The sequence below is a fragment of the Podarcis erhardii genome (genome assembly GCF_964252035.2).
Source record: "Podarcis erhardii genome assembly, chromosome: 3".
Lineage (NCBI taxonomy): Eukaryota > Metazoa > Chordata > Lepidosauria > Squamata > Lacertidae > Podarcis > Podarcis erhardii.
The window spans coordinates 15,549,650-15,567,098 of NC_138507.1; the positions used below are offsets into that span (position 1 = coordinate 15,549,650).

Here is a 17,449-nt window from a genome sequence, read left to right on the forward strand (position 1 = left end):
GCAGGGTGAGCTTCCCAAACATTTGCTTTTCATTGTCTATGCAATCTGGTTCCAGGCTGAAACCTGACTATCCTTCCCTCTCCTTGCACCTCAGGCAGGCTGCTCACTTTGAATTTCATTTTTTATCGTGCATTATTTTTAAATGGTGTTCCACTTCTCCTTTCATCAGGCTCCAGTGACCAACACAAAAGCCACCAATTAGCACTGTAATACAGCCCTGATTTGAAGAAGGGAAGTTAGCTGTGTGATTGACAGAAGGTTTAACAAATCAGTGCTGTGAAAAACGGGCATCTTTTCAGACCAGACAAAAATGGTTCTCCCTGTGCCTGTTCTGGATGAGAAGACAAACGTGTGGCATTGCTGCATTGAGCCCATTTCCAGATCGGCTTAATGCTAAAGTTTCATGCATCTAGACACCCAAATGCAGCTATTGTGGCACAACTTGTAGCCTCCTGTGATGAAGTTTAGCAAACCAGCAGACATTATGTTCAAATACGTAACTGAAATAAAAGATCAACAGATATTTCTTACCACTGAGATTTCATGCGTTACATATCAAATAGAATGAACCTGATTAAAATCAGTTTTTAATAATGTTTCCTTTCATTTGTGAAGTTAAACAGAGTGATGGCACATCAATTTGCCAAGGAAAGTTGGTTGTGGGATTAAGAATATGTTGGATGATACCAAGCAATTATTTCTAAAGGCTGCATATAACATCTTTCAACACAATATAAAAAATCTCCAATAAAATTCCCTTAGTCTATTTTGACAGCTCATCAAGTACTCAATAAGATTGTTCTAAGCCATTACATCCCTGTAAACATGCAAACAATTAAACAGCTGAAGATCCTGAAACAATAAGAAAAATGAGCTCATATCTAAGAATCAAGTATATAAAATGATGCAATATCATGAATTTTGGCTGTATAAATTCTTCAAAAGGCCACTTGTAACTCTATATTCATAACATGTAAATATAATTGCAGACATTTATATACCTTTACTACAATTTGGAATTTAAAGAACTGACGAAGAAAGGTAGAATTAGGGTCCTCTTCATCATCAATTTAATACACTTTACATTATTTATCCAGTAATATCATGTTTATTTCTACACCATTCTCTTAAAAATATATTTAAACCAAAGAATAATATTGACTCTTCCAATAAACTTTGTTCTTATTTACATTCCAATATTCCATTATACACAAAGTAACGACTTCATGACTGTACGTTATCTTTACAGAGCCTTTCATAACATATAACAGCTTGAAGTATGCAATACTTAAGCCAAAAAAGTACCATCAACTGAATAGGGAAGAACAAAAAGTCAGGCCATAGTCACCTCCAAATTGTTTCACTGAAACCAATCACTGTTTATATATATTATATGCAAAAAGAACATGTTTAAGATACCACTGGACCCACTGAAACTATTAAATAATGTAAAGAGCATTTGGTCACTTCTGTATTCCAAGTAGCTCAGAAGCCTTTAGCTTCACAATGTGAAACAACAACATTTGCTACTACCGCACAATTTTTAACCATTTTCCCTTGGAATTTTAGGGCATTATTTTCTTATAGGCTAACCGATTAACACATAAAAATGTTTCGTAACATTAAATTATCCATACATTATTTTCATTTGCACAACTGGGAACAGAGTTTCTATTCCACTGGGAGACAAATTCTCATATACATTCAAACAAAGAATATAAAGCTACAGCAGCACTTGTTTCAAGTTAGGGTGCACGTGGTTGCAATAAGGAGTATAAAATGAGAGTAAAATCCTCAACATCTGTTAAAACACCAAGGAGCTTAATATACATAATGGATTTGTGCTCTGCTTGCTGACCAGACAAGGAGCGGTTCAGCTTGCTGAGCTCTCCAGCCGACAGACTCCTCCTTCAATAGCCACTGACTGCCCCGCCACAGCTCCAGGGGGAAGTCTTGAAATGTGGGTCTGCAAAGAAATTGGTGAGAAATCAGGAAACAAGAGAGAAATTGGTGAGACTTCAGGTTGATTTTAAAAAGCCACTAGACAAAAGACAAAACAAAAATAGATAACAAAATTATCATTCATTAACATGAAGCCTCAGGAACAGTGGTACCCCGGGTTACAAATACTTTGGGCTACAAAAGCTTCGGGTTACGAACTTCACTAACCCGGAAGTAGTTGCTCCGGGTTGCAAACTTTGTCCCAGGCTGAGAACGGAAATCGCGTGGTGGCAGCGGGAGGCCCCATTAGCGACAGCGCGCCTCAGGTTAAGAACGGTTTTGGGTTAAGAATGGACCTCCGGAATGAATTAAGTTCGTAACCTGAGGTACCACTGTAACAAAAAACTAACATGTCCAAGATACGTGATTATTAAATAAGGTACATAAACTGATTTATGCTTTAGTAAAAGCTTAACTTGTATTAGAAAAATATAATCCTATTTTAACACTCATCATTACAATGGCACAGTGTGTGTGTGTGTGTGTGTGTGTGTGTGTGTGTGTGTGTTGTGTGCATACACAGATGTGCACATGCACCATGGGAATAAGTTTATTAAATATACTTTAATATGCTAACTGTGCTTTGCTAATTTAGCACAACAGTCAGTCACCCTTTACACTTTTCTTTCATGCTATGACACACTTATGTGAAGTACTAAACAACTCGATCCCTCTTCTCGCACACAAACTAGGATGCTTTTGGTTAAAAATCAGCAAACATGAAGGTTCAGGAGGCGGGATATCAGCAATAGCGCATTACTAATATATACTTTTGCACAAAAGGAATATTTTTTTTTAATGGATGATTCAGCGCTAACGTTTCAAAGGATGTCTTCCTATGAATGCACTCATGAATGAATCAAGACAGTTTTTTGAGAAGGCTTGTTGTGAGTTCTAAGAGTTGCTGGCATATATCAAACTGTCCACCTAACACTGTATACAAGTGGCAGCCAGTGTGATGTCAAGACCCATTATCCCTAACCATTGGCCATGCTGAATGGGATCCAACATCTAGAGACCACCATCTTGGTTACCTCTGGCATAGACCAACCTTTACAACCAGACATTCCACTTAATGTTGGAAAGGAATCTAACAATGTCTCAACACAATGAACATTTGGAGAATATATTACTCAGTTCCTGGAAAATTGCAGGTTTTTTTCAGTAGCATTTTTCTGGCTTCCACTGTGCTAAAAACAGGGGACTTGGAGAGAGGTGGAAATATGGGCATAAAATACATCAATGGGCTTTAGATTTATGGTCTGCTAATGGGTGAGTAAGAAGGAAAGTCACTCCAGATAATCAGAGATCCAAATTATATACCAGGGAAGACGTCACAGAAATAGGTCTGGATTGATTACTACATTACACAGGTTTGGCTCTGCCTTCAAGAAAAGTCTGCTGCACTGAGGACAGGTCTGTGCTCAGCAAATATTCTCCTCAACAGATCCCTAGCTAGTCACGCAGCCTGCTTCCGGCCAAATTCACACTATGACTATTACATCTGCACTCTTAATGTGGTTAGAGCTGCTGCCATGGGCATTGTGTGTATGTGTCTTTTAAGGGACTGAATCGAGTCATGGAGGTGTGGAAAGTGCCTGTATGAATTCAACAATGCTTAGTTTATTTTTTGGTTGCTATTTTGTTAATGTTGTTTTATAGATTACGAATGCTGTAGTACTTTCTGAATCCTACAATATGACTTTTGTTGTAATTTTTCTCTCTTTTTTAGTTTTTTAAAATATTGTTTTATAGATTGCTAACTGTTTTACTGATGATTTGTTAACCATTCTGTATGATTTGTGTTGCATTTGTGATGTTCTATTATGTTATTGTTATTTATTGCTTGTAAGGAGCTTTGTGATTCATGTGAATGAAAAGCGGCATAGAAATATAATCAATCAATCAAAATCAATCAAGTCTAGGACCCAAGTTCAAATTTCCACTCATCCATGAAGCTCAAGGGATGGACATGGGCCAGTCATACACACAGAAAATTGTTGTGAGAATTGGGGGGAAGCAGTGGGGAGAGAGAAAAGAACAGTGTATGAGCTCCTTGGAAGAAAGTAATATATTATACTAATGTTTTCATTTTATAAAACAAGTTGATAGAATTGCAAGGGACAGTGTTGAAATGAAAAATCCATTTTGCTTGCTTTAAAGCTTCACCAGTATGTCTCAAGGCAGTCACGATCATTTTAACAGTATAACTGGGTCACAGGGTGTATTCCAAATCTTGAAATCAAAGGAACACATGTCTCCCCCCCCCCCCACAAAAGGACATAGGAACCTTTTAATTTTTAGACAATGAAGTTTTTCATAAATGAGTATTAGCTAATTTATGGACACCATAAATAGTTTGAAACAATATGTTCATACAGAAAGCAAGCTATAAGAAAGGAATACTGCATGAACACATTACACAGTGGTACATGCATATTTCAGCAGTTCTGCTGCCATATGGCAGAAATGCATACCCCCATTATGTACATTCACTTACGTTTGTTTACTACACATAGGCACTGGGCTTCAGTTATATATTTCTAGCACAAGAACAAAACATTCTTGTATAAACTAATGCCAGTATGTTGCTGAGAGCTGGCACAGAGTTCTCAGAATAGAGAATAGATTAGAGTTCAGAAATGAATCACATTGACATATTTCACAAAGCACATAAAAATACAAAAAAAGGATGATTTTTTTTTATTTAAAAAAGCATCTTAAGAAGTCCACGGAGGAAAATGCACATATATGAACTTTAAGGCTTGCATTTGAAGAAGCTTAAGCTATCACAGTGAAAAGAATGGCATTACTAACAGTTGTGAAAAGTATGATTTTGCCCAGTTAGCATTCTCAAACCTAAGCAGGAATAACGGTTGTATCCCATTTGCACACAGACACCTGCTTGCGCAACACACTCACAGTCCCTCTCCTCCTTGCACAGCCAGAGAAAGGGGTATTAAATGCAGTATTAAATGATATCCCAGCCTCCACCCGTTTAACCGCCATGTGTACATACAGTGGCTTCAGCCCTTAATACACTTGATGGCAGCCATCAAGGGAAGCAAACCAGGAGGCGATGCAAGGCTTCATTCTGAAAACTGGCAATTACTATCTGCTGAGAGGTGGCAACAAAACACTACTGGGGCCCTGACAGATGTGGGAATTCCGCCCACATCTGGCTTCTGAATGCATACTACAGCTGCTCATTGAATTGGTCAATGATATCAAATACTTGATTTGCAAAATCCTTTTGGAGGGTGGGCGTGGGGTCGTCACACCAACATCCATTGAAAAAACTGCAGCATACAGATTTTTGTTTATGAGTTTGGCTTTTATTTTTCTTTGGACCAAAATTTAAATCTACCATTATTAGAAAATGGGGGAGGGGGGAGAGATGTACATTTGGCAATAAAATATAGAAGCCAGGCCTAGGGGATGATTCAGGCTTCACGGCACAAATTCAAAGTGTAAGGAATAGGTTTAAAATTGGTAGTTGGATTTGGAGTGTCCTCACTGACTGAGTATTCAAAAATTTAGACTTCATACTAGACTGACTAAAAACATAAATCACCCGAGTCTCGATTATATTCCAACTCTGACTGTATCAAAATTTCAGAGTCCTAACATCTCTGGAGAACATGCATTTACAAAAGTGTTACTTGGATATCAGCCAATTAGCTACAGGTGGCAGGTGTTACTATGTCAAGAAGCTGTTCTATTCCACAGCATGATAAAATTACTGTCTCTTTTCAGAACACTTGCTTTGCATATTGAAAAAAGAAATACCTCAAACCCATGGCTTCTGACGTTTTTAGATTTTCAATAAGCACCAAGGTATTTTTTGAGGAGGGAGAAGGAAAAGGGCACCAGTACCAGTTCAACTCTTCTCATACTCATACTTTAGGGACACTATAAGCCCAAACCACACCACTGCTAGGTTGGCAGAGTCGTGGTAATCATAAGATGCTAAAAAAAACCTAAAGGGGCCAATTCATTTTCCCTCCCGAACTCTCCCCTCATACAGCCCTATAATAACTTACCGTATTTTTCACACCATAGGACGCACTTTTTCCCTCCTAAAAAGCAAGGGAAAATATGTGTGCGTCCTATAGAGCGAATGCAGGGGGGAGGCAGGCGGGAAAAGCCCCCAAGAGCCGCACACAAGCTCCATGGGGACTGACTGGCCACATCAGTCCCTTCCCCCACCTCCCAGCAGAGCCAGGAGAAGCCGTGATCTCTTTAAAGGGGTTGCGCGGCTTCTGCGGGCTTTTGGGAGAGGTGAGGGAATCCCCCCACCTCCCAGGAAAGCCAGGAGAAGGCGTGCAGCCCTTTTAAAGGGCGCGTGGCTTCTGCCGGTTTTGTGGGAGGTGGGGGAATTCCCCCACCTCCCAGAAAAGCCAGGAGAAGCCACAATCTCTTTAAAGGGGTTGCGCGGCTTCTGCGGGCTTTTGGGAGAGGTGGGGGAATCCCCCCACCTCCCAGGAAAGCCAGGAAAGCCCTGCGCAGTGTCTACAGGCAAGGAGAGGCTGCGCGGGCCTAAAGAGGAAGCCAAAACAGCGAGCAGAATCCATCCTGCTCGCTGCCTTGGCTTGTGCCATAGCCGCACGCAACCCCTCTGGCAGGGAGAGGTTGTGCGCAGCCTGTACGCTGAATTTTTTTTTCTTGATCCCCCCCCCCCCCCCGCTAAAAACTGGGTGCGCCCTATGGTCCGGTGCGCCCTATGGTGCAAAAAATATGGTAGTAGCCTGGAATACTGAGTAAGAGATTTTAAAAACTGATAACTGGGTGGGAAGGAGAGAGCAAGAGTATAGTGCTGGAAGAGGAAGATGGATATATTTAATAGCTACATTGATGTCGATGGAGAGCTCTCTCCCCTCTCTGGGGAATAAAAACTAAAATAAAAGTCTTGTTGATGACAACCAGGAAATGATAGCTATATGCCATCTATATAAAAATGGAAGAGAAAGAACCACCTCAGTCTGCTTCACACAGAATATATATATTCAAGAGCAGGTTGCGCTGCGGTCTAAACCACTGAGCCTCTTGGGTTTGCCGATCAGAAGGTCGGTGGTTCAAATCTGCGCAACGGGGTAAGCTCCCAGCTTCTGCCAACCTAGGAACTCAAAAGCACGCCAGTGCAAGTAGATAAATAGGTACTGCTGTGGCGGGAAGGTAAATGGTGTTTCCGTGCGCTCTGTTTTCATCATGGTGTTCCGTTGTGCCAGAATCAGTTCAGTCATGCTGGCCACATGACCCAGAAAGCTGTCTGCGAAAAAACGCCAGCTCCCTCACCCTGAAGCTTGATGAGCGCCGCACCCCACAGTCACCTTTAAAGAGGGATGCCCCTTACAAGAAACCCAGCCCAATGAGAAGTAAACCTATTTAGTGTTCTCACAATGCTGACTATTGAGGAGATGGGAAGAAAAGTAGCGTTGGGATTATGTGGAACGGAGTGGATGGAAACCTGAACAGTAGCAGTCTACATGGCAAGAACTTTGAGGAAGCGCCCCAACTGTACTTCCTTAAAATTGTGTTTTAGAAATCTGTGATATTTCCAAACAAACAAGAGGGCTACAGTTTAAACACACATATATGCTACAGTCCTACGTAAACAAGCTTGGAAAGAAGCACTAAGGCAACAAGTGGAGCTTACTGCTCATCAGATCAGATTGGAGGTGTTAAAGCACGGGTAGGCAAACTAAGGCCCAGAGTCTGGATCCGGCCCAATCGCCTTGTAAATCCGGCCTGTGGACGGTCAAGGAACCAGTGTGTTTTTACGTGAGTAGAATGTGTGCTTTTCTTTAAAATGCATCTCTGGGTTATTTGTGGGGCATAGGAATTCGTTCATTCCCCCCACCCCATACAGTCCAGCCCCCCACAATATAATAATAATAATAATAATTTATTATTTGTACCCCGCCCATCTGGCTGGGTTTCCCCAGCCACTCTGGGCGGCTTCCATAAAAACCAGAAATACACTAAAATATCACAGATTAAAAACTTCCCTGAACAGGGCTGCCTTAAGATGTCTTCTGAATGTCAGGTAGTTATTTATCGCTTTGACATCTGATGGGAGGGCGTTCCACAAGGCGGGTGCCACTACCGAGAAGGCCCTCTGCCTGGTTCCCTGTAGCTTTGCTTCTCGTAATGAGGGAACCGCCAGAAGGCCCTCGGCGCTGGACCTCAGCGTCCGGGCAGAACGATGGGGGTGGAGACGCTCCTTCAGGTCTGAGGGACAGTGGACTGGCCCCCTGCTGAAAAAGTTTGCTGACCCCTGTGTTAAAGCTTAGGTGAAGCTGAGTGAGGTCCACCATCAAGCACACAAAAAAGTACAGTGAGGGATTGCATTTCTGCTATTGGCAACCGCGTAGAGCATTTAACAAAAGGAACAAGAGCCCACCCCACAATAATAAGCACTTGCCTTCCTACCACCCATACATGAACCCACAGTGAAACTGCACCACGAACGCTTCCCTCAGGCACTCACTTATGCCTCTCTATAATCTCCAAGAAGATCTGAATCAGACTTCTCCAAATGCCTATTTCAATGCTGTTTTCAAAGAAACACAGCGCTAATTTTAGGAAGCGTTGCCCCGAAGGACAGAAATGGCACGAAAGCGAGCTGTACTGAACTGTAGCCCAAAATAACATTTCCACAGGCAAATGGGTTGCTTCCTCCCAACCAACCATTTCCCATCTTCCTCCTCAAAAGTGTATTTTAAGACAGACTAAATACAGTTGCTGGAAAAGAGAGTGGTTACAAGCTCAGAGAGCTACTATTTTTTAATCGAAACCTTGATCATTAGCCATTTACAGCCAGGCTGCTCTTGCTGTCTACTTCTATTAAGCCAACCCAAAAAGTAACCGCAGCCAATGGACAAACTCCTGGGTCTGGTGCTTCTATTGTTAGGTGGTTGGTCAAAAGAGAGAGAGAGAGAGAGAGAGAGAGAGCAGGCCCATGGAAAAACACCTCATGATGGCAAGTGCTATTCTTGAAGGCAAACCTCCAAATAAAAGGGAAATCCATCAACAAGATCTTGTAGCACAATCTGTTGCCTATTTTCTTAAAAACAGAAGTTCCTAGAGCTTCTTTCAGATGCACTACATCTAATGCCAAAGGCATTGCATACTAAGCAGGCAACATATAGAAAAGAACAGTCTTTTAGCAAACACCAAATATTATTTTAAGGTACCAGCTCTTCTTTTTTCCTCGTGTTTCGCATCTATTTTCTGCTGGCACACTCAGCACTTTTATCAATATATGAGTACCAGCACCTTGTTTTATACAGAAAAAAGCACTCTCTTAGTTCTACATGCCATCTTTAAGTTTGTCTCAACTCCCAAGAACACAGAAATCCATCTTTTACAAGAGCAGTTGGTTTCTTAAGCATTAGCAGTTAAGTGGTCATGACATTTGTGGTTTACTTTCTGGAAAACATTTGCAGCCATAGGCTCAAAAGAAAGAGATGGATTAACTCTCCTAAAGGAAGGTCACAAGCATAATTTAAAAGTGAACCAAGAAGAGCAGCTGTGTCTGTCAGCCCAATCAAAACTGCCAGCTGGAGAATTTGCCAGCAGTATGATAACAATGCACACCAGATGTCCAATGGAGGTTCTGCAAGTAGGAAAAGATCTCTGGGCAGACTGAACTATTAGCCTTGTTAGCATCAATGCCTCATAGGCCGCCTTCAAGCCACAAACTACCCTAGTACTACATAAAGTTTAGGATTATAGTACTCCTAATCTAACACTGAACTTGCCTAGCAATAAAGCAGTAGTAGCACTAGCACTCCTCTCTCCCAAAATACTGACTCTCTGGGAATTAGGGAGATAAGCCATTTTTCTTGGCATAAAGACATTTGGATACAGGAAACTGGATACTGTGAGGTGTCATAAGGAACAAGGGCGCAGAGTGCAAGCTGAAGGATTGACATGTCTTCTTTTTCTGAATCTGTATCAAGTGTCATAACACAAGTCCAGAAGAGCAAGGCATCAAAGCGGCAGATTCCTTTTGATAAGGAATATTTTTATTGTATTTTTTTGTACAATGCCATAAAATATTCACATATGACTAAATCAGCAACTGAACTGTTCTAGTTTGGCTTGCAATATGACTTGTTAAAATAAAAGCTTGAAAGGAAAACCTGTCTCTTTAACTTTGCTTCCTCACTGAAAACACCTGATTAAAAAGCAACCCAAACATAGTTGTGTTGCTTGTATCTAGACCGTTCAATGGGCAGGCTTATTGTTCCTTAGCTTTCTCAGAGACAGGCTTAACTTTCCACCCACCACTTCCATCTTCTTACAAGCCATTGAAACTTATTTACATTAGTTTCACTTCATCAGTGCATCTACTTTTGCTTTATTCCATAACTCTGATCCCAAAACTATTTAGAGGTCAAAGATCTGAATGCAACTTTCAACTTGACAAAGCAGAAGGAGCAAAAGGAAATGCTCTTGCCAATTTTTTTTTAAGTGGATTTGCAGAAGAACACTATTCATTTTCTATTGCTTATAGTCACTATTTCAGGTATGCTATGCCAGAAAGAAGCCCACTCAATACATCATGGCCAAGCATAATTTAGTAATTGGGAGCACCCTGTGGCCTATGGTATGAACAACTTAGGAAAAGGGGATGGTGCATAAGCACAAATAAGCACCTGTGATCATTGAACAAATAGCATGGCCATGATATCTGAACTGGGCCAAGGCTTGGTATGGACATGGAAAGATAGAATCCAAATTCAACCAGGAAATTTACAACCCTTCAGCATCCTTTATTTTTGTTTTGGTACAAGAAAAGGATAGGGAGAAAACACACCCCAAGATAACCACAATTTTTTACACACTAAGTCAGGGGTCAGTAAACTTTTTCAGCAGGGGGCCAGTCCACTATCCCTCAGACCTTGTGGAGGGCTGGACTATATTTTGGGGAGAAAAAAAAAGTGAACAAATTCCTATGCCCCACAAATAACCCAGAGATGCATTTTAAATAAAAGGACACATTCTACTCATGTAAAAACACGCTGATTCCCGGACCGTCCACGGGCTGGATTTAGAAGGCAACTGGGCAGGATCCAGCCCCCGGGCCTTAGTTTGCCTACCCATGTGCTAAGTATTATTTGTGACTTACCTTAGCTTTGCCATCCTGTGCTGACATATACCCGACACACATGCTCTCTGTTGTATGACTCCACAGGAACTCTACTATGGGTTTAAACACAACAGTAATGCTTTACTTATTAAGTGTAAAAGAAAGCCCATGTAGAGCCATGCTCACAGATAGCAAGAGAAATCATGCTAAATTACAGGCAGATAGCTAGGATTATCCATGTATTCCCTTCAGGAGAGCATAGTAGAAGACCCTAGCCACATACTATCCCCCATAGTCTTTGGTGAATAGAAGAGGCAATTTTCACCAATTTCCCCTGCAGCACCCTGCACTCTCCCAGTCACATTCCATTGCAGGGGCTCAGGGAACTCTTGAAAACAGAATGTAAGGTAGCACGAAGCAGGGAGGGGGCAGAGTAAGAAAAGAATAATTGGCAAAAACGGCTTTCTTCCTGCTTTCACTCATGGAAACCTTTCATGGAACAAGCAATCTTCCGCAAATGAAGGAACAAAACTGGAAACAGCCAATAGTAAAATTCTGACATTTAGACAGCTTTATGGGCTATAACTAATTGATATGAGTTGTAATTTGTTGACGTCCATTCATCTTCCCCCAGCTCTCACAAGCTGTAGTTAATGTAATATATCTAAATTAAAGAACTTAAAAATAAGATATTCAGTAGGGCTTTCTTCGCACACTTACCTAGTAGAGACTGCTTATCCTGTGGAGAGTTCGACTCTGCAGAACACCGACAAGATCGAAGAACTATCACACCTCCGAGAACACCATCCTCGTTGGCTAGAAAAGGTGAACCTGGGTAGAAATTTGGGGCGGGGGGGGGGGAGAACAATGAAAATCGATTTTTTAAAAAGTGCACTATATAGTACAAATTTGCCTCCATATGTTTTAAAACAAGTAGCATTTTTCTGTGTATCTGAGGAATCACTTGAGTATGCAAAAAATAAAATAAAAAATCTCCCTTGTCTGCTGGTGGTCCCATTTCTCTGTCCTTCACATCAAATTAGGCCCATTACATTTCTCATTAGAGGAAATGATAAAAGATACAATTCATGTTCAACCAGGAGCGTTTACTGCAAGACGCATGCTAATGCATGCGGTCATTATCTTCCCCAAGAGGCCAACATGTGTCTCCCATATGTAGAATCAACCACCTCACTCCTGTCCAAGGTTGTGCAGTGCAGGTTACTCAGTACACATGTAAAGTTAAGAGCTTGTTTGTGTTCCGGTATACCCTGCACCATATAGGAAAGGGAAGGAGGATCCAATTAAGCCCTATAGCAGAGGTGGGGAATCTTTTCCAGCTCAAGGGTCACATTTCCTCCTGGGCAAACTTCTGGAGGCTGCAGGCAAGTGTTGGGCAAAGCCAGAGACAAAAGTGGGTGGAGATTCTTAACCTCTGTACACTAAGGAGCCATAGAGAAGTCAGAGGTTTCTGCACACACATCTCTCCACCCAGGCAAGCAACTGGCAGTAACACACATTCCAGCCATCTGACTGGGTTGCCCTAAGGCCATAGAGCAGGGCCATTGATGGGTATGGCCTAGAAGACAGCATTAGGCCCAGGGGCTCCCTACAGAATCCCATCCCATACTGGCAGAGGCATGGATCACTCACTCAGATTGAAGCATTTCAGCCACTCTTCAAAGCATTTTGAAACATTCTTTTCTTGTGTTTTCAAAGAAGAATAAGCATGCTACCACTGAAGTGACAATAAACAGCAGGTCCTAAATTACTGGGACTTCTACGAGTTGCAGTACCCACTACTAAAGAAAGCTGGCCAAAGTCATTGCTGTTTGCATCCTGTGCTTTCCGTGCTGAGAAGCCCGTCAGAGAGCAGAGAGCAGAAAACAACCGTCTGACAAATGTTTCCTTTCAAATTCAAAACATGCTTTTTTGAAAAAAGGTGCTATACCAGAAGCTGTAATTATTTTTAAATTAGCCAAATAAAACTTATGCATTCCCCTTTTGTGTGACTTGAAATTAATGTCATACGCTTTCAGAACGTGGAAAGTATTTTATGGTTTAAATATGACCTAAACATCTTAAGCCACAAGATTAAATGCAAATGTAACAAGTTAGTTAAGGCCAAAAAGTCTTTGATCACACATTTGCTAAATGTTTATTGCCCTAAATATCGAGCAACAACAGTGAAACGCAACCATTTCATTTATTTTTACTTGAGAAAAACGTACGTTTTTGACAAATTTTTTTAACCTTGGACAAAGATGTGTTTTTTCATCATAAGGTCTTTGAGTACTCTGCACAAAGATGGTACAAAACACTGAATGTAGATCCTGTGCAAAAGCTGCTGGAGGCCAAGAGGCCTTGAGCAGCAGCACTGCCTGAAACAGAGTTCAGTCTCTACACCCATCCCAAAAGAAGTGCTCAAGGATTTTGGTATCCATTCCACAGACTGTCACACTCTAGCAGAAAAGTTCCTGAGATTCCACAAATCAATTAGCAATTAGTCAAGTAAAATCCTGAGCACTCTAAATATTAACACCGTAATTTTTTGTGGGGTGGGGTGAGGCTAGAAACATCAATCTAGGTGGCAGCCCAATCAAGTTGTTTAACTAGCTTGTCCCACTGATTTCTATGGGACTTTAAGTGCAACTAACTTTACTTGCTTTATGGACCACTATCAACAGATGTCCTTCCACTCATGGAAAGATTGCTTTATACCACACCAAAAAAGTGAAAACTTAGGGCCACACTACAAGTGACTGTCATATGGTTAGCCTGGGAGTGCAGGCTTTTTTTTTTTTTTTTTTAAAGTAAGCACTTGGAGGTGGGCATTAACCTTTTGCTCCCTGCTACAACTCTAATCTGGAGCAGCCCCCCAACCTCTGCTATTTTCATGGGTAACAGTGCTTGTACTGGAGCCAATCTCTTCACCATGCGGGAAGAATGAGAGAGATTTTAAACTTCAAGCCTCTAGCTAGAACAACCAAAATGTGAGAAAGCACTGTTTGCTTCATGATTGCTGCAAAATATGTCTGCAGTACATAGTTGGGTAGTTAAGAATATGAAGGTAACATAACGTTAATCTTAGGGATATAGTTCAATCTATTTCACAAAGCCATGAGCTAATTACTACTCCAAGTAACAGCTACAATTAGTTTCTCCAATACTGGTGCTTAACTTTTGAGGAGCACAAATGTTTTGAGGAAGCAAAATGTTTAACTGATAAGCTACCTTTCACAGATAAAAACTCAGCCGCTGAACAGAACCTAGGAACCAATGTGAGCCTGGCTCACAAACAGGAACTTTGATGCCGGGCCTGACAAATAAGGAGTACTCCAGGCTCCGGGACCTTAAAAATGGGTGGGAAATATGATCTATCAAATGAACACAAAGACCCCAGGAACCCCCTAACCTTCCCAAAAAGTATCTGAGAGACCTAGGAGATTCACAGTGATAGAATCATAGAACTGTAGAGTTGGAAGTGATCCTGAGGATCATCTATGTATCTGTCCCATACGGGGATTGAACCTGCAACCTTGGTGTTATCAGAACCACACTCTAACCAACTGAACTACCCAGGCATGTTTGACTTTTTCAAGGGACAATTTTTTTATGGCCGGCTTTATGAATCAATATGCCTGCCCACCCCTCCTCAAAAGCCAAAGAGGGAACTTACTCTGGTTACAATAATTTCGAGAAAGGCTGCAGCAGCCTGCTCATGGGCTTTCCCTTCATTCTGGATTTCTGAAGATTTAAATTTATCTAAACAGATTGCAGGTTCCACCCACCTTCAAAAATGTATTTTTGAATAATGCCCATCTGCCCCAGGATGACCATTGGTCAGAATGGATGGATATTGTAGTCCAACAAAGTCTGGAGGGCATCAGGTTGGGGAAAGCTTTAAATACTAAAAACAGGAAGACTTCAAATACAATTTTTAACGTTAATTAACAATTCCGACATATAAATGGATAACATAACCAAGCTATCATGCTCTTTGCCATCTATCATGTTACTAGTCCTTTGTTTATGCTCTAGGACGCAATGAATTTTAAACATGTTATTCCCAATTCTTTTTTAAAAGCAACATTTCCCCACCGTAACTATTTAATAACTAACATAGCTGAGTAACGTTAATTACTACAGGAATTTTATTAGGTTCATATTCAATAAAGAAATTCCTGGGTCCTAACCTCATTCTTACTTATTCTAGTGCAATAAAGGAAACTTTGCAACATGTCATTTCCATACCAAAGCATCTTTACTGTGTAAGGGGAAAACATGTACTATGTGATGTGCGCCTACACGCATGTGAAATTACTTGAGACGCACCATCTCTTTCCTGGGAAGGAAAGGGGGTGTCAATAAAGGAAAATCCATTTGTGAAACATCTTGACACTTTCTGAATTTGGGTATTTGCTAATATAAATTGTGACTAGGAAGGTCTTGTAGCCAAGACCATCAAGTAAAAGAAGTAGCAGTAGTATTATGCGGAAAGTGAACAGCAGTTCAAGAATACTTGTCACTCCATTTTTCGAATTCACTGAAGTTTTTACTAGCAGTATTTTGAGACTTTGAAGTTTGAAAGATAAATATTTCTACTACATTTCAAGCTGCATAGTAACATCTAAGCCTGTTCATAAATAAAGATTTACTCAAAAATACACACACATAGTAAACAGCAACCATGATTTGCATCAACAGGGTGGTCAGAGAGGAAATGTTACCCAGATTTGTGTTGGGGGGGGACCCAACTCTAAACTTTTATTGAGAAGATTACATTATTTTCTGGAGGAAGGGATGCAGTAGATCTAGGCTCTGATCCAAAAAGGAACCTCATAAACATGGAAGGGCAAGAGTTTTTACTTTCTGTACACTTTTCATAATAGCAGCTAATGCTGCTGAAGAGATAGGCCAGTGTTCAGTTTAAAAGGCAGCCACCCTCCTCAGTAGTGAGTACCACTGTTGCTTTTTGTAACTGTGAATCATCTGTGTATGCTTTCAGTCTGGGGACAGGAGAAATGACCTGGAAGAGGGAGAAGAGAAGCAAGAGATGCTGATACCCACAGCATTCTCAAAATTTCTGATGTGCCCAAAGGTTCAAATAGATGCAACATCTCTTGGGGACTCATTTGAGCCAAAAAGCAGGGTAGAAAATTGATGGCAAAAAAGCAAAACAAACCAGTAGTCCTAATGGCATCTCCAAGTCCTAAAGGAGCTCTAGAGGATAGCAGCCAAAATAATCCCCCCACCCCAATGGATCAGCACAGCTGTCGAAACAAGATCAGAATTTTGTTTCACCTGATTAGTTTCCACTTCATATTAACAGAAAATGAGTTCTTAGGTTTGATGCTGGTCTACATGTATCAACCAGTGCACACATAAAACCAGTTAATTTATTGTACTATTTGACTCCTTGGTATCTACCATCAAGAACAGACTACATGCCATCCCATTTAGTTTTATTATTCTCACACACAGATAAATACAGGCGTCTCCTCACTTACGCACATTTTGACTCATGTGCGACCGCCTATATGCACAGTGCTGGGAAATAAAGCAAACAATTTAAACTGTAAAAAGGCACAAAAACGGCAAAAATGGTCCGAAAAGAGCAGGGAAACTGCAAAAATGACCCACAGCCAAGCACTAGGAAGTCTACCTCTGAATCGGAGCCAGGCCTTTCAGGGTACCAGTCTACCCCACCCTCCTTGCCGTTGTTTCCACATTGTCCTCTCCAGCGATGAGGAAGATTGAGAGCCTCCATTCAAGCCAGTCTGGTAAGTGCTGCTGCTTTTTAAAGGGGTTTTTTCATGAGGTTCCAGGCTTGGTGTTCCCCACTATTTAATATATACACGCAGTACTTGGCAACGTAACCCCTGCATAAGTGGGGAGACACCTGTATTCACATACAAATTGAGTTTTCTGTCATAACTTTATGAAACATGAATGTGGATCAACATACGGCAATATTAAATTGGATACGTAAGAAAAAGTGTTTTTCTTCTCTGCAGTGTCTGTTGTCAGTCTTAAAGGCTATGCATTATACTGTATGTGCACAGGTACAAATATAACATCTGCAAAGCAGTATTTGTGCTAGAAACTGCTCAGAAATGTTTTCAACAGCCTCTACAGTGTCTGTAATGCAACAAATGCCAAAAGTAAGTCTAATAAATTTATACGGATCACCAGTTTAGTTTTCATTCTACAGAACTGTGTACACAAATACTTTCTTTTAAAGAAAAATGGTTGGCTAAATGTTATCAATTATCACACAAAAATACTGCTTTTATGCAACAGCAATATTTAGTTGGGACAACACACAGTTTAGATGGCATATGCTCAAGG

The 17,449-nt window shown here is 40.9% G+C and overlaps 1 protein-coding gene across 5 annotated transcripts in view; it reads right to left on the reverse strand.

Moving 5' to 3' along the window:
• Positions 1 to 570: 570 nt before the first annotated feature.
• Positions 571 to 17,449, reverse strand: part of TASP1 (taspase 1) — a 62,857-nt gene continuing 45,978 nt past the window's right edge. For 4 of the 5 annotated variants that reach the window (XM_081857273.1, XM_081857272.1, XM_081857275.1 and 1 more), the window contains 3 exons: positions 11,819 to 11,929; positions 11,138 to 11,211; positions 571 to 1,966 (listed from right to left, as the gene is read on the reverse strand). In XM_081857273.1, the coding sequence (XP_081713399.1) occupies positions 1,874 to 1,966; positions 11,138 to 11,211; positions 11,819 to 11,929 (278 nt within the window). In that variant the 3' untranslated portion in view covers positions 571 to 1,873. The remainder of the gene's footprint in view (positions 1,967 to 11,137; positions 11,212 to 11,818; positions 11,930 to 17,449) is intronic. The other variant, XM_081857274.1, reaches the window with a different exon arrangement.